Below are 24,382 nucleotides of genomic sequence, written 5' to 3'. Positions count from 1 at the left end.
GTGTTTAAAGCATTTTTGCGCCCCTGTCGCTTGGCGCCCGGGAACGTATGTACCCAACCGCCCCCTTAGCTACGCCTCAACGTCTAGCGCAATCCGTTGTTACCTTTTATACTTATCAATTTTGGAAGTTTGTTCATTTTACTACATTAGAGTTGGTATAAAAAGGCTCAAACTAACGATTCGATTGTATGTCGTATGACGCAATAATAAAACCTTTTAAATAAAACACGTTTTTAAACACCAATCTGAAGTTGCCTTTATTTTGTCACGTAATGCCGTTAGCTGGCAGTAACGCACGCCGAACAGAATTCGTCAAGCGAAACTTTAGTTTCGTTGGCATAAGCTATGTTTGCCTTTTTCTCTTTTGGATACATTACATATATCTTATGAGCGTACTAGCCTATATATAGCTAACGAGTTGGTCATATACAACAGACTGTAAGATAAGCTTAACATTATTGCAGGACGAGGTAGGCTTTTTCGCTGTTAACTAGATTACAAATATAATGTACATCAATATCCCAGCATGTTCGATTATGTCTAATGTCGTCTAACTTTAATATAGTGACAATTACCTTAACGAAAAAATAAATTAAAACGTTATGCACAGCAGCGCACCTACTTGAATTTATTTCAAGTAATATAACACTTATGTGCTGTGAATCTAAAGAACAGCATGCATATAGTCTAGCGAAAGCTGTTATTTACTTGTATGCAGGTTTGCTGTGCTAACATAACAATTTGAGGCGTCACTTCAAATAAACTTCATCTTAACGATGAGTTTAGAATAGATAAAGGAAGTGTAATGAGATTAGCACGTCTTCTTTGCAGTTCTGATATCAAAATGAAAGCTGGCTTACGAAAATAAGGGCGACAATTTATACATTTTAATGTGACAAACAAACTACCGGTAGCCTACTTCATTTGTTGTAGGTAAACCGCACATGGTAGACTGCAAAAGCGTCCTGTTTGGACTGTCATGAAAACTTTTTTCTGAGATGACGCTACAATCGCGAAATAATGCCTTTATTGGTTTAGGTCAGGGATTATCAAATCGGGTGAATAGCGTACAGCCAGGGGTACGCGAGGCAAATTTCGGGCGTACGCGATCAAGTAACCGTCACCATTTTCCGCAACAGTGATTTCAAAAAATCAGTGCTGAAGTTTGTGTGACGGCGAGTAAATTTATGCCCACAAGGGCTGCATGTTACAATGGAATTCGCCAAACAGTTGAGTTTGTTAGTGTTGATTATAACAACTACAGCTCTTCCTACGGAGGGTAAGTATAGGCTGCTGCATTTGTTTGTATATGTTTTAATACTTACTATATTCACTGTACATGTCCCCCAAACTTTATCTTTTGCCAACTTTTACTATATATAAACGCAATTTTTGTAGCTTTTGTGGTAACGTTTTTTACATTTTAGTATGTTACTAGATAAAATACACGGCGTTGCCCAGGTCAAACAAACAAATATTTACCAGTTTAATTCTAACTGGTAAAGGACTAATGTAGTAGGAACGGCAACGCAAATTAATTTTACCTTCAATAACCACGATCTTGTACGAAGTTTACCTGAATTTTGTTTACCCTGAAAATTGCTTACTGTTAAAGACATTACAATCACTATTAAATTATTCTTGGCATGGTTTGTTTTACGATCTCTGTGTAGGTTTTCTGATGTTTAATCAAACTATGTCCCTTGCCTCATTTTTTTCGTGTTTAAAACATACTGCAAGAAGTTTTAAAGTTAAGTCTTGACTTGGAACGTTGCACTACATGTTCGGTAACAATAAATGTCATAACATGTGATCCCAGTCGGAAAATTATTTATGTGCCATGCCTGTTTTATCCCCTCGCCTTGCAAGGGCCAACTACATATGTTCAGTGATAAATCGGTTATGTAAGCACGGAAATTCAACACCGGCAGGTACATGGCCCAGTTATGGCCATAAGGTATAAATATGGTTGGGCATCCTGTCAAATTACGACTATAAATCTGCAAAACACCATGGGTAAATTTACATTGAGCTTTTATTCATGCACGTTAAAAATATGGAAAGAAACAAAAAGAAACACAGAAATAGAAACTGTACAAGGCAATAACAAACTGCAGTTTAAAAAGACATCAATAATTGTCTGAAGGTTCCTTTTGTATGATTTATTCACTGTCAGAAATATAGATTCTGAAGAGTCAGTCAACACAGGTTCAGCTATATCGGACTTGATTCGCAGGGAGTGGTCATCACAGGTTCTGTGTTTTCTTTATTAGCAATGGTATTGGCTTGTCTTCTTGCACCTATGCCACCATCCCAGTCTATTGCACCTTGTAGTCGATAACAGATAGAGTTTGGTCTTTGTGACCTATGAACAGGAGAACGCCTAAAAAATAGCTTGTAACTAATAAGTAGGACGATTATTATTTGTTGACAAGCAAAATTATTTTAAGTTAAAATCAGTCAAAAATACACATAATTCGTTTACAAAATTAAAAAAAAACTATTGGCAAAACATTAGAGCCCAACATATGAAATAATAAATAAAAATCACATGCGCCTTATACAGTATGATATTTAACTAACTTACCTGCAAATTTTGATAAGCAGCCGCCCCAATTAGGAAAATCTTTAACATCTATCAGCTTTTAATCCCAGAGGCCATGTTGTTGTTGGCATTTATTGGCACTTTATGTCGATATCTTTAGTTTTTTAAGATTTCCAGGTATTTAGTCAGGATTTTATGCTCACTTAATACAAATATTTAGATGTGACTTTAGATTGCGTAAAAAATCTGGGATGTGCACCTGCCACAGAAATAAACTTGTCAGATGTAAAATGGAGCTTGTTTCCTACTTTGTCTAGATACAAATTTAGTTCTTGCTAAAAGTTATTTTATTCAATGAATTTATTTTTTTATTCTGATATAAAACTTCAAATATAATTACAAATATAGCTTAGCCTACACTATCCTAAACATATATTTGATAGCTAACCTGATCTTTAGGGCTAAGGTAAAAATTTTAGGGCAGGTAAAAAAAGAAAACAACAACTGACGAAAAAGTCTAACACTCAGCTGCCCTATAGCTTTCAACTGATTTGTGATTTCAATTGTCTTAACAATAAACGTTCAAACTCGATTGTGATGTCATCCGCATATCGGCCAATCGGAAGTCTGGAGTTTAAAAATATGCGCACCGTTCGTAAATAAAAAGAAACGCAATATAATAAATTGCAATGACAGAGCGGGGAAAGGTCGGCGCGAAGTTGAATCAGCGGGTAACCTAGCCAGTATTGTTGCCAAAAGATTTGTGTTCAGGCAACTTAACCTTTACTAATGTAATAAATTTTATCAATTAACATCTTTTTTTTCAGCATATCTAAATATACCTTCTTAACTTTGCTAAATATGTTGCCTAAACAAGAAAACTATAAAGATTATAACGGCTAACTTATACCCAAGTAAAAATAGTAACCCCAAAAACATTATTACATATGTGTATGATATAGGTTAAAATTTTGGTTTAGCAAAGAAACTGTTAAAAAAGGCCAGTCTACAAAGTAAAAAAAAACAACTTTGTGGTTAGGTTCGATTTTTCCCAGAAAATATGGTAATCGCCGAATAAGTTACGAAAACCACATTTATCACCAAAATTCTGGGAAGCGCCGATGATTATGAAGCTTCGACAGAAATAACCCAGAAAAATATGTCATATATCACCGATTATTGTCAGGGTTATATACCTTAATATAAATATTTTCCGTGATGGCCCGGGGATAAACGGGGAAAAATTTCCGACTGGGATGTGTGTTTACGTTAGCGTGTTCATCTTGTTATCAAACGGCGTCGTAGGAAAAAAACCTTGAAGATAAAAGTAGCTTACACGTGACCTTGTTTGCGACGACGCTCGCTTGAGATGCACGACTTCCTCTCATAGAAAGAGTTTTTTTTTCTGTCTGGGAGCACATGACTTTCTTTTTATGTTATCTCCCGGCTTCTCGCCTAAGGTGGAGCGTATAGTCGACGTTACTCTGTCTTTCTATTTAAGACCACATGACAGCGGCCTACCGGCGAACATATGGCGGCAAAATATATTTTCAGCCTATAAGAAATATTTTTTTTAGAGTTTATATAAGAACAGTAGTTTTTTATTAGTTTTGACTTCAAGGCATGACTAAACATTGTGATATCAAATCCCCAAAAATAATGCAACCTCAGGGCCTAGCGGCGACCAACTTAACAGATTGGATTGAAATATATTTTTACCTAATAATTTATTTGTCTTTTGCATAAATATTTGTCTGCAACGCATCACATAACAAACTACTTTTATGTGCTACAGATTCTAATTTACGTTTTGCTAAAGCAAACCAGGTATATCTAAAAACAATATAATTCCACAGTCTAACATTTTAAGCGCATCTATGTGTTATAAAACATAATACGGTAAAGGCGCGAGTTTTATTAACTCGATAAAGGGTGGCGCGGCCAAAACATGTTTAAGAACTCCTGGACTATCAGGTATAGCTACTTACGATTTAATCTTTTTTGTAGCAAGTACAACGAAAGATCAATGCGACAAAGTCTTGGTGGCTGGGCCTGCCATTCCATTAGAGCAGAAAGAAACGGAAACTGAAAACAGATTTACAAAAAAGGCACTGGCTGAGAAAACTAATGCAAAACGAAGGGCGTTATTCTCTCACTTCTTAGGAGTAGCCTGGGATATCGCCGAAGTTTACTATGGCGGCGATCATTGTGAAAAATCTACGTCGACAGACAAAGTTTTAAGATCGACCGGAGGTAGTGCTTCAAAAACTGCGACAGTTTCCAAAACTATCGATAGAGTTTCAAAACCCAACAACGCTGCCAAGACCACCAAAGCTACAGCTAATGCTGCTTATGCTGCCAAGAGTACGCAAAATGCAGCTAAGGTTTCAAAAGTTGCTAAGGCCACGAAAACAGCAGCAAACGCTGATAGTGCTGCCATGTTTACAAAAACTGCAGCGAAAGTTACGGCTGCCAAGATGACACAAACTGGAGCTAAGGGTTTAAAAGCCGCAAAGGCTTCAAAAACAGCATCTAATGCTTTCAATGCTGCCAAGTTTACCAAAACTGCAGCAAAAGTTCCCAAGGCTGTCAAGGCCACCAAAACCATAGCCAATGCTGAAAAGATTACACAAACTGCAGGTAAGGTTTCAAAAGCCGCCAAGGCCTCAAAAACAACATCTAATACTGTCAAGTTTACCAAAATTGCAGCCAAGGTTTCAAAAGCCGCCAAGACCCCCAAAACAGCAGCTAATACTGCCAATGCTGTCAAGTTTACCAAAACCGCAGCGAAAGTTTCGAAAGCTACCAAGGCCACCAGAACTGTAGCTAATGCTGCTAAAATAATGCAAACTGCCGGTAAGGTTTCAAAAGCTACCAAGATCACACAAACTGCGGCTAATACTGCCAAGATAACCCAAACTGTAGCTAAGGTTTCTAAAGCTGCCAAGGCCACAAAAACTGCTGCAAATGCTGCTAAGATTACTAAAAATGTAATTAGGGTTTCAAAAGCTGCCAAGGCCACAAAAACTGCTGCTAATGCTGCCAAGGTTACCAAAACTGTAATAAAGGTATCAAAAGGTGCCAAGGCAACCAGAACTGCAGCCCGTGCTGCTAAGATGATGCAAACTACAGCTAAGGTATCAAAAGCTGCCAAGATTACACAAACTGCAGCTAAGACTGCTAAGCTAACCCAAACTGTAGCTAAGGTTTCTAAAGCTGCCAAAGTCACAAAAACTGCTGCAAATGCTGCCAAGGCCACCAGAACAGCAGCTAATGCTGCTAAAATAATGCAAACTGCCGGTAAGGTTTCAAAAGCTACCAAGATCACACAAACTGCGGCTAATACTGCCAAGATAACCCAAACTGCAGCTAAGGTTTCAAAAGCTGTCAAGGCTACAAAAACTGCTGCCAATGCTGCTAAAATTACCAAAACTGCAGCTGAAACCACCAAAGCTGCAACACTGGCAGCTAACTCTGTTTCAGTTTTAGGAAGAACAGCCTCGGTAGTAACTGATGCAATCGGTCCAGTAACTTGCGTTTGGTGTGCGACAAATTGTGCATTTGGGCTTATCCAATCAACTCAACAGGCAAATCAAGAACCAACACAAAACCAGTAAGAACATTCACATACATTTGCATTATATAACTATAAGTTTGTCTATTTAAATTCGAAACTAACTGCTTTTGTGGCCTAATGTTTTATTGATTGAATAATATTAATTTAATAATTATTATAGTTTTCTATCAACCAAGAAACGGAGTAAGAAAATAAGGTTAAAATTTGAATACTTTTGTATGGTTTCGTTTAAATATTAAGTCGTGCTGTTTAACTCAATTTAAAAAATGTTTAGTTGCATACTCATATTTTGTTTAGGCCAGACGAAAATTTCAATGAATGCCTCATGTGTGGGATGGATTGTGCAGCTACGGGTCTGATAATGGCAACTCCTTATGCACCGGTTGGAGTCGCTATTAGTGTGGTTTCTTTGGTATATGACGCCGGATGTTACTTTTTTGACTACTAAATATTAACGTGTTACTTCCATGCGAAGAACAAATGCATTACAAGTTAAACAGGCAAAAGAAAACATGAACTTTATGATAATATTTTTAGGTATTATCACTTTATTTGGCGGTTATTTCTTATAACTGGCTTTATTTTCTCATTACTCAAGCGCGATAATATCTAACAATTTAAACTAATTACTAGGGCGATTTTTTTGACATATTAAAATACATTGATTTAAACAACATATTGTTGTTTGAAGTACTGCATTAAGGCTGGTTTACACTAGCCGCGTTAACGTCTAGCGCAGCGTTTCTCAACCGGTGCGCCGCGAGAAATTGGGAAAAAAAGTTACAAAAATTCTGTACTATTTTTAGAATTTGCGACTGAAAGTGGATTCCAGCAATAAGACCAAAATTAAACTAACATTAACGTTGGAATAAAACACAGTTCGGAATTACATCGAGAAAGGACCAATAGATATTAAACATACCCAAACCCCTATCGGACCAACAGTCCAGTGTCAAAACAGCGTCTACAAACGTCGCCGTTTAAAAAACATGGCCCATGTAAGCGGTGGCGGCGCCTAATCGTTTTATTTTTACTTCGTGCGGATGAGGATGTTATTTAGGCCACTTAGATCTTCTACCGAAAACATATTGGGTTTTATTATGGCGTTGGTCAATTCTGGACTTCAATTTTAAAAATTTAATTAAATATTCCAACATTTGTATAGTTTAAAATTGTCAATGCAGAATCAAATTGAAAACAATCATCCACAGATAAACTTAATGCTTTTCTTGAAAAAAATAGGAATTTGGAGAGGGAAAGTTAAACCAGGCTGTTTGGAGATGATTCGTCAAAAAAATGACCATTCAGATTTTTTTTTTAATAAAGTATGTCTGTAAATAAACTCTAGTCACTATTTGCTGTAAATAAACACTGAGCAATATGATTGGATTCGTAGCCCTTATTGAAGACCCAATCGTTAATGTTGGCTGTTCGCTAACAAAGAAAGAGGAACTATTGCAACATATCTAGCGGGGTTTCCGCTATAAGACCGCAATTAAAACAACATCAATTCGGCTTTAAAACAGTTCGGAATAAGACCAAAATCGGACTAATACCTAATACTCGTAATAACGTTTAAATCAAAATAAGACCTAAATTGCAAAAATAAAGCCTTTACAATCTTTTACTTTTAACTCCGAACACCACCCATAACTTCAACACTAACTACCCTGATAATTTGAACCATAAACCAAAACACCAAAATATGTCCCTTTACCTTATTATACCCTGTTTTTTACAGTTTTGGACGTTATTTTGTCCATTTAGGTCCTATTTCGTTAAATTTTGGATTTATTCCCAGTTAGTTATTGTTGCTTTGGGGGCTTATTCTGTGTTTCCATCGAACTCACACAAACATACCGTGTGTTTTCATAATTTACAACATGAAAAACCTATTTTATTTTTTTTAGGCCTGTCTTATCGATAACATCGTATTTTATAGCAGGGCTGTGGAGTCGGATTTGGGACTCGACGTACCGTAGTCGATTTGTTTTGCTGATGTCGGACTGCCTGAGTCCCAAGTCTGACGTGCGCAGTACCAATTTTAAAACTGATAAAATGCCGCCAACTGCAAAATGAAAAGACGGAATAGCATATGGTGGATATTTCCCATCAATGGTTTGTGGGTGGCTGAGATACATAATTTGAGGGGATTGTTAAAAATACACCTTAATTTCGTTACGTAAATGGGTGAAATAAATGCTGTAGGGTGGCAGCCGGACTTGGAATTTAACGAAATCGCGCATTTGGCCGGAGTCGGACTCGGGAGTTTGAGTCGGGTTATTTTTAACCGACTCCGCAGGTTTTTTATAAATAATAAAATTAGGAACCTAAAGCAATAAAAACTGCCAGCAACAAACAAAATATCCAAGCAAAGTTAGTAGTCGACTCGCTCGTCAGGTGCGCCACCACGTTTTGAAAGGTTTACAAGTGCGCCCTGGGGTGAAAAAAGTTGAGGAACACTGGTTTAGCGTCTGGCGTCTAACGGCTAACGTCGTCCAGTTCACACATAACGCGTTGCCAGGGTTAACGGCAAATTTCCTGGCTTCTAACCGAGCGTCGCCCACCACACGTTTTTGATGTTTTACTGACTACCGGTCGAACACAAATCATTTATTTTTTCGGGTTTATGCAAAACTTATTAACATGCTTGGTTGATATTTTTGTCGACAAACAACTATAAAAATGCCAAAGAAAAACAAGTAAAAAATGCCAAAGAAAAAACTAAGTAAAATTAGCGCAAAAACTATTTCATATATAGTTTTTGCGCTAATTGTAGACTATATGGCGTTTCTTTTTTCGGTCTTATGTAAATCTTCTCATGTTTTTGTTTGATTTTGACTTTGGGACTCGGTACCTTTGTTTTACACGGCTGTTAAAGTCCATAGCCCATCCTGCGACGATTTCACGATATTTGCTTTATTAAATATGAATTTTAATTTTATATTTGTGATAAACGCTTGATGACCAAAACAGCGCACCTTCGCGAGTGTAACAAATAAAATTTAAACGGAAGGCACCAACAACGCGGCTACAGCAGACCCAGGCAGCCTTTCACCTGGTCCCGCAAGGTTTTGCAGCATACGTAGTCGGAAAGGGTGTGGGCTTCCGCGTTGAAACATAGAAACTTTCTCAAAGTCGAAAAATCGAACGAGCCTGTATCGTCTTTAATGAAACCAGCAGGGGCGCTGTCGCTTTCTTTGTCGTTCTCTTCGCAGCACATACACTTGAAGCCTCCGTTTTCGTACCTCACAAAAGGTCCGAGCAGGGAAAAGCAACTTTCGTCGAGCCGCGTACCGGCCACCCGTCGGTAGAGGTTTAGAAACGAATCGTTTGCGTAGCGCAGATTCGCAACAAACTAAAAGAAGATTTTATTGTTTGCGGCGGTTAGGCAATATAAAACGTTGGGATTTTTTGCGCAAATAAGCGATGTGTTTCGTTAAAGCCGTAAGACTTTTGAAACCACTAAAATTCATCAATCAAGTAAATGCCAAACTACATGTTTACTGAACAATATCTCGTCCTTGTAAATAAATGACGACCATTACTTTGAATTGATGCAAATATTCTTTAGTACTTTTCTAAGTCAGTCGTTTTATAAAATGCTTCGCGATTCTATGTTAAATTAAATTACTGCTTGCTAATTCTGTAACGCCTAACCATGTAGTTGACCAAGCAGTTTAGCATATATCACCATGCGTTTGGCGGTGCTACGTCAATTCATCCTCGGTGTTTACTTTCGCTCTTCAAACAAAATCCACAAAGTCCACGTGTTGCTTTTTAAGGTTGATTGACATACCCGAGGTAGTTTACAAGTATAGTGCCATCCACTTTTCTAAATAAAATTACAGCAACAATGTTTAAATTAAACCATAACTACATGCGTACCACCGTGCTTTCTGTTTTTCTTTTTTTTTGCTTAATCTATATCTTAGACTAGTTAGACTTGGAGTAAAAATCTAGCCTATTCTATGCCTTCAACCCTATAACGATAGGAATTTGGCAGTTCAGACCATTTTAGTCTTTCGTTTAGCTCATCACTTTTGCTTTCAATAATGTCGCAATGATTTCGACTATCACTCGAAATTATGCATTGGGTATATTTTTTACCTTTTAACATAACAGGCTATACAGCTCACATAATTCAAGCGCAAATCCCCCAAAATGCTTTTTTTGTGGGTCAATGTTTTCCAAACTGTGACTGTCAAGGCTTTTATCTGAACCCACGTTTTACTAACACTGCCGTGTTTTTTGTTGTTTGTGCTGTTCAATGCATCCAAGTAAAGACTATAGTACTAAAACAGAACGTGAAATTCGTCACTAATCAATCGTAAGCCTGTTTCCGTCAATGAAGTTGCTAAAGAACAAGCCTTCAAATCACATAATGTATAACTAAAACATCGTTGTTTCCACATTATGTACGTCGGTACGTGATTAGCCGTTTTAATTGCGACCATGAAAAAAAACATTGTTAACCTTATACCGTCCGGCTGATATAATAAAGGTATACAACGACCTTAACTAAAGTCATATCATATAGCTGATGATATCAGAAAATGGTGTTTTAACCCAAAACTAGTAATACGTAAAAGTGTTATATCTATGGTAAAGTACAAAAAATAGGACAACTTATCAGTTGCTGGAAAATGTAGTTTAAAATTACATAACATTTTTCCTTTGCCTTAAATATAGCATTTTGTTGCGCTAGAAAATGCTTTATGTTTTTTACAAAGTATACAAGTAACCTTCACAGTTACCGTAAACAAAATGTGCTTATCGGCCGCACTTTGTTGCGTCGACTAAAAAAAAAACCTCACAATAACAATAACTTTCCAAGGATAAACGGAATAAATAAGGTTTATGCCAAAAAGTCTGGAAGAAGACCACCCAGCGGTACAATTTATCTTTACCTGTGTAAATTCGCTTTTGTGGTTAAACGGAGAATTTCCACTTTCCACTTAAAGTTAAATGTCTGAGAAAATATTACTCTAAAAATGGACGATAAAGGTTTGCCAATTTTAAAGCGATTTTCAGTCTAATACCCTAAAAAATATTACGATTAATAACCTACTTAATCATCGTTATGACGTCATTTGGTATTAGGTCGGATCGCGTTGCTTTTTGCCTAAAGTGTATCTGTATAGAAATATAATACCAAATCTCAGACAAATTACGTCAAGCAACCCTCAGCTGTCGACCAAACTGCTACACAGGTGCAACTAACACCGAGGTGAAATGCGGGCGCAGCGGAAAATACGTCGACAAAAAAGTTTTGGTTGTCATTGCACAGATATTAAGCTACACGGAAACCATGTAAAATCACAAAATACGAGCATAAATGACATACAGCGCGTGTATCTTAAAAGTCGAGTTGGTGTTACAAGCAAAACGATGACTGTATTACAAATGCGGCACATGTTCGCCTGAAGCGCAGAAAACCGTTTCGTTTGTTTGCAGAAAATGTTGAAGCTATAGCCCAGTGGTTCTAAAAGTTTTTTTCGTATTCCTCCCCTAAAGATTCGAAAACTATTAATTCCTCCCCGACAAAAATCACAAAAAAAAATATCGCCAAAATTTCACAGTAAATGGATATGCCGTGCAAAGCGTGTTTTTATGGTTTATCTCAGAGATATCAGTGAACATTACAAAAGTAAGGTTCAATTAAAAAACAATACAAAAATGCAAAAAAAAAATTTACTGAACGAAATTTACATAACGTATTTACAAAGTGTTATTGATTGTAAATGTGAACCATGAGCTACATGTTTTAAAAAAATATTGAGGAGAAAAGCAGGTCAGTTTTGCCTGAAAATCTCCACGTTTGCAAATGTCAAGTGTTCCTCTATTTTGGAAAATATCGGTAATGGTACTAAAACCACATTCAACTAAATATGTTTAGTCGGAAATAACCGTTAATATGTCATACTGCGATTAGCACAAACTTGTGGACCCAACCACGTTAGCTGTTTTTTTAATTAGCGAATTGCTAAAAGTCGCTCTCGAGCATTTGCGGTTTGGGTTCGGAACATTCTATATGTTCCGGGTTTGGTTTCGGTTCGGCAAAAATAGCTTTTAAACCGGTTTATAAAGATCCGGTTCGGGGCTAGGCCTATGTTTACGTCAACAACAAACCCTTGTTTTAATAACGTATAGAATATGTTTCAAAAGGTAGAAATATTCAATATTATCGACAAAGAAATTACACACTGCGCTTGTTTAGCCAAACGACATAAGATGGCTAGAAAACAATAACTTAATAATAATGACTAATTAATAATATCCATATCGCGTTACACCAGTGGTCGGCAAATGTTTTTGTCGCGGCCCAAACTACTCTTTTCAGAGCTATTGAAGGCCCATAAGTAAAACCACTACGAAAACAGTGGCGGATTCAGGATATTTGTTTTTTTCAGTGAAATATTACACGGGACCGTGATGCCCAAAACTGCCATGCCATAATGTAAATCATACTATAAAACAAAGAATCTACGCGCGAAGCGCGAAAATTTTGCGTTTACATCATTTGGCACGTGGGTCTGAACCACGCTGAGAAAATATAAAAATTATAAGCCACATGCACTTTTATAACAAAGCGCAACGAATGTACGGCTATCACGTAGCCCACAACTACATGATAACACTAAACTATTGAAAAGTGCCTTGCGACCCACTAAAAATGGCTCTGCGGCCCACAGTTTGCCGAACACTCCTATACACGTTTGCTTTAACGACTAACTCAAAACTTGTCCAGTTAAGAATGTGCAAAATCGTGTCATAGTAAGTTTATGTAGTGTTTCTGCAAACTTGAAATAGATACATGATCTCTCTATAATCGTCACCCTCACACCCGTCGTCGTTAACAAAGAGACGTACAGACATATTTGGGCCGCAAGTTTTTCCTCGCCGAAATAAACCGTATTAAAGGGTTCATAGCAGTTCTGTTCAACATTATTGCACATGCGGCACTAAAAACGCTTTCAATGTTAAACAGCAGAGTTCCCGGCTGAGGAATATTTTTCGCGCTTGCGTATTTTTTTTAACGGAAGTGCGCCAGCAAAAAAATTGAATGTTTTTTTTTTACAAATTCGATCTCCAGGTGTCTCCTGGAGTTTATACGGTCACTATTTTGCGAGGATTACTAAATATAGTACTTCAGTACTATAATTTATTGTCTGCCAACTTTTATAGAACTTACCAGGTAAATTCCCTTAATTCTCATGACGTCTATACGTAGCCTATGTCATGTCTAAACGGTTATTAAAATAAATTGCCATACAAAGAAGATGTGCCGATAGGTCATCTGCCGCGACCGTGATATTGACTTTAGCAAACTCTAGGAAAGTGATTGATGAAATAATAATAATGTTATTACTATTTTTGTTAATTTTGGGATGTCACAATAGACATCATAAAACACGCTATATGATCGAATAATAAGGCATAATAACTAAAGACAATAAAGATGACAGATAATGTTTAAAACATAGACTAATGTTTAAAAACTTAAAAGACTAATTCTCCTTGTGGACCCTCTGAAACTGCTGTACGGACCCCAGTTTGGGAACCGCTGATTTAGACGATCCCACGTTCTTTGCAAATGCTTAGTCGCAATTAACTTTTGTCGCTTTCTGAAAGGAACATTTTGTACCTTGGGTCTAGGACTCTAGGTACAGAGAACAACGTACAGACTTTAACATATTGGCACCATTGTCTGCAGGAATGCTGTATATTTGGGTGTTTGAAATGCCATCCTTCTCAATGGTGTCGTTTATTACATTTTTCAAATAAATTGCTGTGTGACTCTCTTTCAATTCTTTGACGGCCAAAGTACGTAGTTGAATTTTGCCATCTGCCACGATTTACAGGTTTATGCCCAATACCGACCTATCTTGACAAGTAGCTGCATACTACCTTTAACGATAGCAGCTTGCCTTTTACTTCAAGCTTTATGTTATTTCGCACTTCATTCGCTCGCTTAGTGATTTTTTCACGTATATTTTCCGCATCTATAGTAAAATTGCTACGCAGACCACCTAGCAATGGGTTTAAAAAATTTCGAAACCCCGAGTCGTCCATTAATTTAAAGGGTCGACCATTCACTGTCACCAGTTCTAAACATGCTCTCTCTAAGGTTTGTTCGTCCATTTTAACTGTAATTTATGTTGTAAGAATTCATGGAACTTTCACGCTTACGTTTCTTTTGGGGTCCGTTGAAGCCACCTGAATCTGCTGATTGTTGTTGTTTGCTTTCTTTGTTTTCAATCAATTCTTTGTACTCATTCCCATGAAATCTCTTATTTAACATCTCTGTCCAGGTTAGAAGTATGGTTGCCTTTAATGGCAGCTTGACATTCTCCCAATTTACAAACAGACTTGTTGTTCCTCTTGTTATAGTTAAAATACTTTCGTATTTGATTGACAATAGCGCGCACCAGTGTATTTTTAAGGTGTTTTGGGGGACCGAAAATTTCTCCAGCGGTTTCCCAAATTTTGGACTTGCAACTTTTTGGTATTTAAATGAAATACTTGCGGTCTCTTAAAACTACTTAACGGTCACCCAAACCAAACCTTAAAAAACACCTGGTGCGCACCATAGTTTGTAAATAGTATCGAATGTTACCCATATTGGAAAAGCTGGCGCTCGTCTAGAATCCTACTACCGGTACATTTATATTAACAGTACGGTAACGACACGAGTTTCCAAAGTTAAAATAGCAAGGAAGGCATAAATATGTAAGAATAAATACAATATTAATACTAGACCCACCCAAACGCTAACTATCACCCTAACTCAACTAATGTTAACAATATGAACCCATGGACGAAAATGTTGTGGTATTAAAGTCCAGTCCCGAAAAACTCTTCGTTATCCCACGTACATGCAAATTACAGGTAAACGATTTAATGTAAATATATTATTAATTATTATACAAAACTAGTAAAAATAAGCTATTCGTTTCGAGTTCCGCATCTAGTTTAATTGAGTCCCCATCTGATTTAAAAAACGATCTCTTCTTTACTAAGCTGGTTTTGTTGACATACTTTCCACAAAGCTGCTTCTGATAATAATCAGCCCACCTTTGTGATTCGTTTTCTTTGTTGCACAATTTTCTCTCAAATCAGTTGGACTATCACTTTTATGATGTCATAGTGGTAGGACTTTCGCCAAACCAACGACATAGAAACAATATATGTCGTTGGGCAAACCAAAGATACTGGTGCGTAAATCAAATATAAAAAACATATACCGGAGCGCTTTATTGATTGGGTTCGGGTTCGGTTAAGGTTAGAGTTGTTTCCAAATATACAGTTCAGTTTCGGTTCGACTCAAAATATTCGGTTCAGCGCCCAAAACCGGTTAAAAAAGTTCCGGTTCGGTTACGAATCGACTCCCTGGTTAAAACATTGTAGAAAAACGCTAAAAATTCGAGAATTTACTTGCGTTTTAAAACCGCACAATATAAAGGAAAACCGTACAATATAAAGTTAAATGGGCATAGCCTAGGGTTCCAATTTGAAACAAACCTTTACACTTCTAATAGTCGCAAAACTTTATTTGTAAAATTTATTTCTGAGTAACTGCTTCACAACATTGCGTTTATTTCTATTTTAATAATCATATTCGGCCAAACCTATCATGCGTGACGTTGTGCTAGAGAAAAAAATGACTGTTAATGTTTACTTAGGCTGTGGATGTGGAGAATAACAAATGCAATTTGCCGGTTAATGTTTACCCATTTAGCAATGAGTAATTTGGACCTGTAACAGTAGGATAAAAATTCAATGCAGCACTAGCGGCACCACGAGTTTACCTACTCTTACAACCTATACATCTACACATTTTTGAAGAACTTGGGGCAATGGGTCGTTTAGATGGCAAGATTTGCGTTGTTACTGCGGCGGCGCAGGGCATGGGCCGTGCGTCGGCTCTTGCTTTCGCCGAGGAAGGCGCCATCGTCCATGCCGCTGACATTAACTTTGAAAAGCTAAAAGAAATCGAGGTTCCCGGATCGATATTCGTCTACAAGCTGGATGTCACAGATAAAGAGGGAATTCAGGAATTTGCCGCCTCTCTGCCACGCGTTGACGTTCTGTTCAATGTTGCCGGGTAAGTATTGATAGGATTCTTGGTTTTACTTGTGAGGTTGAAAACTAAGCACCAGTGAATAACTTAAAGTCACATAGACCTGCCAGTGTATAAAAACAAATTAAAATTTTGTTTTAGATGAACATAAAAAAGATAATCTTGCATTGTATGACCAAGGCTTTTTAACTGGTGCCCTCAGGCCCCCTAAATGTCATCTAGCCAAGTCTTCATCAGGCTGTCTTGCACATGATGCATTTTGGTCTTATCACTCAAAAATGTTGTTATATATAATTCAGTTCAATTTTTATTATTTTGGCACATAACGCTGATACAACAACAAAAGCAATACGATTATTTAATCTGCCAGGAGGCACCGATACAACCAGCAGGTTTACCAGTCAAGGTGCCTCCTTTTACAATATATATTAGCAAACACAAGAATCATTTAAACGTATTAATACTAATTATTTAAATTATTATAAGTTTTTAAATATAAGACTACTAAGGTCAAACTTAAATCATTAACATGGATGTGATTGTCTAAAACCTTATAAAAACAATTTTTTTTTCAAAGATTTGGTGTTGACAAAAACAGTTTACCTTGCTAATTTTGATTTTTTTTATAATTGATTTTACGATTTTTTTTTATAATTGTTTTTGTCTTATCCCAAATTTAGCATTGTGCATCATGGCACTGTTCTTGATTGTGAAGAAAAGGACTGGGACCTCACAATGAGTGTAAATGTGAAAAGCATGTACCTCATGACCAAAGCCATTCTGCCTAAGATGATTGATGTTGGAGGAGGCAGCATCATAAACATGTCTTCTGTTGCATCCAATAGATTAGGTAACAAACCAAAGGTTAACTATCTGCTGAAGCTTAATCCTGAACATTCATTGTAGGCAGACTGGCCACTTTAAAATGTACAAGCGAAATACTTTCCATTGAATTGTTTTACTTATTTCTATTACATGACTTTTTTTCAAATTTCATTGATTATTTAATGTGGGTTGGTAACTTTTTTACTTAAAATAAAATGTTTCTTAACTTTTGAATAAAAACAACAGATGGCATCAGATTGTTAGACAGGTGTAACTAATTTGTAAAAACACCTAATTTTGACTGATTCTTCATGGTAGGTGTGCTCGTTCGCTGTGTCTACCAAACTTCAAAGGCTGCAGTGGTGGGCCTGACCAAATCAGTTGCAGCCGATTTTGTCACCAAAGGTATAAGATGCAACTGTATTCAGCCGGGAACAATTGACACTCCTTCGCTTAATGACAGGATATCAAGTAACAAAAAAATGGACCCTGTTGAGGTTTGTTCTCAAGTTTCATTGTTGAAATCTTGTTTTTAATTTTGTTAAAATTTAGGCACGAAAGATGTTTGAAGCAAGGAATCCCGCTGGAAGATTCGGTCGACCTGAAGAAGTTGCCAAGCTCGCCGTTTACCTTGCAAGTGATGAAGTAAGTCAAATGTTTTACAACCAAAGATAGCTTTATATTTTACTATTAATTTGTTTAGAAGTAGGACAAATGCACCCTTCTGTCAAAAATGTTTACTTTTGTTGACTATTTTTAAATTGTCAATTGCCTTTAAGGTTTTAGTTATAGTATTTGATTTAGTTAAATTCTCGGGTTTTATCTACTTTATTGAAACCTAAGTATGCTCTGGCTGTTCAACTTTGAGGTTTGTATTTTCGAATTAACGAACTTACTGTATTTGTGTATATTATTTCGGCAATTGTATATATAAAATGAAGTTTTTGAAAAAAATAATAGTCCTTCATAATTGTTCTGTAGTCGTCATTTGTCACTGGTGGAGAACATGTCATTGATGGAGGATGGTCACTTCTCTGATTCACATGATTGAATCTAAAAATTTCATTAAGTTATTTCTTTTTAAAATGTCTCTTAATATTTTAAATCAACGTAGTTCATTGCAAATTAAATTTAACGTTTGAATTAAGAAAAAAACACTTCTTGTGTAAAACTTTTCTCGTGTAAACATTAATTTAACCTTTAATATAATTTTTTGTCTGTGGTGATGTGTACAAAACTGCTTCATTTTGTTAATTTTGCTGCAATATTTTTTATCGAAATGCATTTCTAATTTACATGCAAATCATTTTTTCTTATGAATAAACACTTCATTTAAATTCTAGTTTTTAAGAAGTTATTTGAACCAACGGATTCAACCAAGCATAAAGTCTTAATTTAAATGTTTAAAAACTAAAAATCTTGACAATTTCATAAACAGTGTATTAGTTAACTTAGCAGTTTGAGATTATGCCACTACTATTTTTTTTAATTTTGTCTAGAAAATTTACTATTTGAATATGAGCGTCTTAAAATGACGATATAGCCACTATTGCTTTGTATGAAATGTGTTAGTTATTTAAATAACGCACATTGTGCACTTACGATATGTAAGCGAACCGAAACGTGCACATTGTGCGCACAATGTGGCATACTTGCGATATGTGGCGATCGCTGAATGTGCAACTTACAATGTACCAATGCACGTTATACAGTAAAAGAAATAACTTCATATTAAACAATTTTTCCGATGATGATAATTGTATTGAGAAGATCAAGTAATGTATGTTATCTTTCGTGCAATTATTTTTATTATTATATATTTTTTAATTGAGTTCCAATTCTATAGATTTCCTATAATAAGGAATAAATTTACTAAAAAAATAAGTTAACAACTGGAGGTAACTAAATTTAGCGAAAAAACGGGAAAAATATTTTTCAATGTTCATGATTTTTATCTACTTTGCTTATATGGTCATGGTTAAGGCATCATTGGATATCGGATTGTGATACTTGTCGTCCACGATATTGGTTATCGAATAAAATGTCAAGTTTTGGGCACCCCTACTCAATTGCATGTTGATAGGACCTTTTAAACGTAAGGCAACACTTCTTGTATTTAAAGATTTATGTTTGACCATTTTAAATGTAAGTCAACTGCAATATTGCATTTAAATTTTGTTAACTTAAAAAAAAGTTTGTTAGAATTAGTTAAACATTGAATAGCGATACGTCAGCTTGAATTGTTTGTTTTTTAAATGATCAATGACTCCTAAAAACAACTTCGCAATTAGTGGCTCGATCGACCTGTCTGATTCACTGAATTTTAAATAAAATATAGGCATTTTTCTTTATTGTGAAATACATAAAATGAGTGATTGTACAAGGTTAAGTCAGGCCATAATTGCGTAAATTTAAAAAACTTCAACACAAAATTATTTTATAAAACCAGAGAATTGAAGGCGTCACGGCACGCATATAGCGCAAACACAATTAAGGGAACAAAAAATACTCACTACAGGGCGAAAACCATAATCGTAAGATACAAAGTTGGAAATGGTTGAATAGAAAATTGTTAAACGTAAAGCGCAACCTAAGCTCCAACAGCAATATTTGCGAAATACTTTAAGCAAGATTATAAACGAAATACTATCATAGATAGGTAATATGAAAATGCGACAGAAAAAAATTAAATATAACCTCAAATGACAAAGGAAAATGAAATAACAGTAAAAATAAATTAAAGATGAACAAAAAATAAAACAAATAAAAGACTATCGAAATAAAAAACAAAATAATAATCAATTACACCGAAGGGTAATTGAACACGAACGTATAAAGGCCCCCCCCCCCCCCTGGAATTTCCAAATGCGATTATTAGTATTAGTTATAAGATGTATTACTTATGAAGGTTAAAAATATTATCCAATATCCATTGCCCCCATTGGCGTATTCAGGTGGGCGGGAGTTCTTACCCACTTTTTGTAAGCGATATTATCGTTTTTTGTTTGTATTTGTCATCGAGCGACAGTTGACAACGCTAAGTCAAACCTTCTTCCCTTTTTTGTTGCTAAAAAACGTCGAGTTATACGCACTAAGTTCCTCGCTGTTCGGTCTCTGCGCTAATATCCGATGTGGGTGTAACATCGACATTTAACAGAAGCAGATTCTTAAAAGGAGGTATAATGGTGAGTGTCGTGCGCGTTTAAAAGTCTCCATTTTTAAGTAATGATGTTTAACGCAAAATTATGCTCTTTTAGCATACTGTACTCTAAGACCACGTGCTAAGTGTGCAATGGACACAACTTATTTCCCCTCAACCGCAGCTTGTAATTTAGCTGACTTTGCACACAACTTGGCGCAGATGTTGCGCTAATCGTGGCATAATAACACCCGAAAAAAAACAAACTTTGTTTTAGTATTGCAGGTGGTGAAATACGTGCTTGTAATTTAGCGCTCGTTCCGTTCATGTAACTTGAAAAGTGCGCTGCTGATAGTCGAAATATGTGTGATTCTACCACAATTAATCACATATATTTCACTGCCTTGGTTTGTTTTTTTGCTTAATGTGAACGATTGCACACCGTGATTTCGCAGCTGGCGCCTGACAGGATTGTCGACGACGGACGTGGTCGCTTTTACTGGACGTATTTGGCTGTTTCTGATTAGTTTTCTTTTCACGTTTTGCAATCACCATTCTATGGCGTCATGCTGTCACTGTTTATGACGTCATTATTTATAAACGTCAGACGAAAAATAGGGGAATTCCCTAAGTTAAAAATTCAGGACCCCCTTTTTGATTTTCTGGTTACGCCCCTGATTGCCCCCCCTGGAAAATTTTCTGCGGGCGCCCCTGTCGTTTAGGAACTCAAATAGTTTCATTCGCGAGATTTTTGGCGTGCTAAGATTAAATACTTCTGCAAGGAAAGAAATGCGATATCCACCGAATATAAAAGCACGCATAAACTCGGATTACACGTAAAAGTCTGGCGTAAAACAAAAAATCGAAATGAAAAAAAGCTCATGCCATTACAATTAACTCGCCCAATAAACAAAACATATTATTATCTTATTTGCTGTTAAATATGCCTTATAGAATTCTTCAGTGTTTTTCTCCGGCCTTAAAAAGTCATGTTGCGTGTTTTATCTTGAAAGTTTGATAAAGTTTGGGTACACTATGCACGGATCTGTAATGTAGCATAATAATAAATTTCAGGACGTTCTTAATCAAAGATGCTGTCGATCTACTCGACCTTTTTGGCTTTGAAATTTATTATTGATAAAGTTTGTTAACTAAAAGGCCGATATTGGTTATTTCTGGTTTATTGATATTTAAATAAATTGTTTTTTTATATACTGTAGCGCTTCGGATAAATGAGATTTGTCATGGCAACGATAGGCACTGGTTTGAAACTCTGATTTGTTTTGGAGAGACAAAGTAAAAAGACAAAAACTGATAATCATATAAAGGTTTTCTGTTTTGTTATAAATTCTAATATAACAATATTAGTTTCTGACTGCGTAAACTGCTTGAAGTCAAATAATACAGTATACAAGTAAGTATCAATGCAGCAGACTATTAATATAGGTCATAACATAATGTTTTAAGTTTTCATAAGTCAATTAACTTTTATCATCCCGTGGGTTCTTTTAACCACTTTTTAAAGCTACTTTAACCCCCGAAAAATACGTTAATCGACCCCTTCTTCTGAAATACAGGTGCTAGTCAACAATCTCACCACATTTTCATTGTTTATAGCATTTCTATCATTATTTTTGGGTAACACTAATTTACGGAATGATGAATGGTCGGAATGGTCGGAACGCTCACTAATTTACGGAATGGTCGGAATTGTCGGAATGGAATGAATAGGGCCGAAACTAATTTGATGAATGGTCGGAACGGAATGAACTGTCGGAATGAAATAAACGAAGCTGTAGGAACAGAATGAACTGTCGGAATGAAATGAACGAAGCTGTAGGAAAAGAATGAACTGTCGGAATGAAATGAACGAAGCTGTAGGAACAGAATGAACTGTCAGAATGAAATGAACGAAGCTGTAGGAACAGAATGAACTGTCGGAATAAAATGAACGAAGCTGTAGGAACAGAATGAACTGTCGGAATGAAATGAACGAAGCTGTAGGAACAGATTGAACTGTCGGAATGAAATGAATGAAGCTGTAGGAACAGAATGAACTGTCGGAATGAAATAAATGAAGCTGTAGGAACAGAATGAACTGTCGGAATAGAATGAACTGTCGGAATGAGATGAACGAAGCTGTTAGGGTTAGGTTTAGGAATGAACTGTCGGAATGAAATGAACGAAGCTTTTAGGGTTAGGGTTTCGTTTTCTATTTCGACAGTTCATTCTGTTCCTACAGCTTCGTTCATTTCAATCCGACAGTTCATTCTGCTCCTACAGCGTCATTCATATCATTCCGACAGTTCATTCTATTCTGACAGTTTATTCTGTTCTTACAGCTTCGTTCATTTCATTCCGACAGTTCATTCTGCTCCTTCAGCGTCATTCATTCCATTCCGATAGTTCAGTCTATTCCGACAGTTCATTCCGTTCCGACCATTCATCAAATTAGTTCCGACCATTCATCAAATTAGTTTCAGCCCTATTCATTCCATTCCGTAAATTCCGACCATTCCGTAAATTAGTGAGCGTCCCGACCACTCCGACCATTCATCATTCCGTAAATTAGTGTTACCCTTATTTTTCAGTTTATATAGCATTTCTAACATTATTTGGCATCTATTGCGAGTTTTGGTTTGGTTTGGGTGGGTCAAGTATTATCATTATATTTATTCATCGAAACTGCTTTCTTGCAATTATAATTTTGACAACTAGTTTCATTCCTGTAACAATTTTTTTTACCCTTTATTAATTAGTATTCCATTCTTAGTACCGTAATAAATTTGCTAAATAATATTTTCAAGAAAATAATATATGCGATTGTGGTATTGAACATATAGCAAACAGAATGCATTGCAAATAAATAAAAAGTAACCTACACTTCAGTAATAGGTTTTGTCATGCATGCTAAAAAATGTGCACTGGTTGGATTTTGAAAACTTGTAATGAAGTTCCTAGATGTGCAAAATTTCATGCCCAACTAAAATGTTCTTTTTTTCGTTGTTTGGGTAAATTTAGTTTGGAGTTTACTGGAAACATTGGGCAAAAAAGATAAGTATATTGCTTGATACCTGGAGAATCTAGGCAAATATCAAGGGGAGCATGGCTTTGTGACTGTCGCCACCAAAGTTGGTCTACACAAAAACCTTATATGAGTAGTGTTGAATAAGGCAAAGGCCAAGCAACATGACATAATAAAATATTTACTGAATAGAAAAAGTATGCTTTGCATCATTGACACAAGCACCAATAATTTAAATTAATCAAATACCAAATGCTCCCATGACTGTGAATCTAGGGTTTCCTCTTTTTCCCGGATTTAATGTAACTACCCGGGAATCCCGGGATCCCGACAAAAAATTATACATAAAATTACGTCACTATGACGTTTGAAATTTTTTTATTTTAGCTCCAAACATCTAATTAAGCTCATTTATGGACGTTCTTTCACTTATGTACGTGGAAAGTTATGCAAAAAACAAAACAAAAAAATACTGCATACCACAACTCATATTGTTTGGGTTAGTGTTTGGGCAATGGTTGGTCAAGTATTATTATGTTTATTATTAATAATAATGCTTGACCAACCCTCACCCAAACGCTAACCCGCGCCCTAACCCAAATAATATGCCTTGTGGTATGCGGTATTTGAGGACTGTTTTTTTTAATAATTTATACGTTCATAATGGAAGAAGCGCCCATTTATGTTCTGTTGCATTGCTTCTGCAATCTTACAAGACCTGCTTGTATTAAAGTCAGGACTCTTATTTGTTTTTATTTTATAAAAAAGCGCATGCATTTTTATTGGTAGAATAAATTTAATTAAGTTTTTCCGCTCTTAAGCGCGAATAAAGCAACTCAAGCAACGACTTTAACATGGTTGGTACTACTTTTTCTATATATTACTCAAAAACGACAATCTTTTTTAAAGTTTTGCTATGTTGCCGCATACCCGGGATTATAAAAAAAATTTCCCGGGATTCGGGATTGTTAATTTGCGAGAAATCCCAGGAATTTCCCGTTGAAATATTCCCGGAGAGGAACCCTATGTAAATGTTTAAAAATCAGTCAAAAACACTACTAATAATGCAAAGTGCAAACTGCCTCATATAAATATTAACTAAATATGTAAATTTTTACCATGTGCACAGGTTTCATAGTTTTTTGCATTAGCTGAATATTAGTGGTCCCAAAAAGGCAAGCATAAAG

The 24,382-nt window shown here is 36.1% G+C and overlaps 2 protein-coding genes across 2 annotated transcripts; both read left to right on the top strand.

The window, feature by feature from the left end:
- Nucleotides 1-450: 450 nt before the first annotated feature.
- On the top strand, nt 451-6,796 carry LOC146137965 (uncharacterized). The gene is made up of 4 exons (XM_083394056.1): nt 451-470; nt 1,039-1,279; nt 4,553-6,158; nt 6,420-6,796. The coding sequence occupies exons 2-4, from the start codon at nt 1,213-1,215 to the stop codon at nt 6,568-6,570; spliced, it is 1,824 nt and encodes a 607-aa protein (XP_083250182.1). The 5' UTR covers nt 451-470; nt 1,039-1,212; the 3' UTR covers nt 6,571-6,796.
- Nucleotides 6,797-15,787: 8,991 nt separating this feature from the next.
- Nucleotides 15,788-19,089, top strand: LOC146137964 (dehydrogenase/reductase SDR family member 6-like). Its single transcript, XM_083393358.1, has 5 exons — nt 15,788-16,230; nt 16,887-17,056; nt 17,350-17,528; nt 17,584-17,676; nt 18,013-19,089. The coding sequence occupies exons 1-5, from the start codon at nt 15,983-15,985 to the stop codon at nt 18,067-18,069; spliced, it is 747 nt and encodes a 248-aa protein (XP_083249484.1). The 5' UTR covers nt 15,788-15,982; the 3' UTR covers nt 18,070-19,089.
- The last annotated feature ends 5,293 nt before the right edge of the window (nt 19,090-24,382 follow it).

Source organism: Ascidiella aspersa, chromosome 7, assembly GCF_963924565.1.
Source record: "Ascidiella aspersa chromosome 7, kaAscAspe10.2, whole genome shotgun sequence".
Taxonomy (NCBI): Eukaryota; Metazoa; Chordata; class Ascidiacea; order Phlebobranchia; family Ascidiidae; genus Ascidiella; species Ascidiella aspersa.
This window is presented reverse-complemented; position numbering and strand designations above follow the sequence as displayed.

What these genes read in the sequence shown, in the direction of transcription:
- LOC146137965 (XM_083394056.1), top strand. Translation starts at nt 1,213, where the DNA reads ATGGAATTCGCCAAACAGTTGAGTTTGTTAGTGTTGATTATAACAACT. An exon ending in TACAGCTCTTCCTACGGAGG is followed by an intron (nt 1,280 to 4,552) that starts GTAAGTATAGGC and finishes TCTTTTTTGTAG; the next exon opens with CAAGTACAACGAAAGATCAA. An exon ending in CAAGAACCAACACAAAACCA is followed by an intron (nt 6,159 to 6,419) that starts GTAAGAACATTC and finishes TATTTTGTTTAG; the next exon opens with GCCAGACGAAAATTTCAATG.
- LOC146137964 (XM_083393358.1), top strand. Translation starts at nt 15,983, where the DNA reads ATGGGTCGTTTAGATGGCAAGATTTGCGTTGTTACTGCGGCGGCGCAG. An exon ending in TGTTGCATCCAATAGATTAG is followed by an intron (nt 17,057 to 17,349) that starts GTAACAAACCAA and finishes TCTTCATGGTAG; the next exon opens with GTGTGCTCGTTCGCTGTGTC. An exon ending in TTTACCTTGCAAGTGATGAA is followed by an intron (nt 17,677 to 18,012) that starts GTAAGTCAAATG and finishes ATTGTTCTGTAG; the next exon opens with TCGTCATTTGTCACTGGTGG.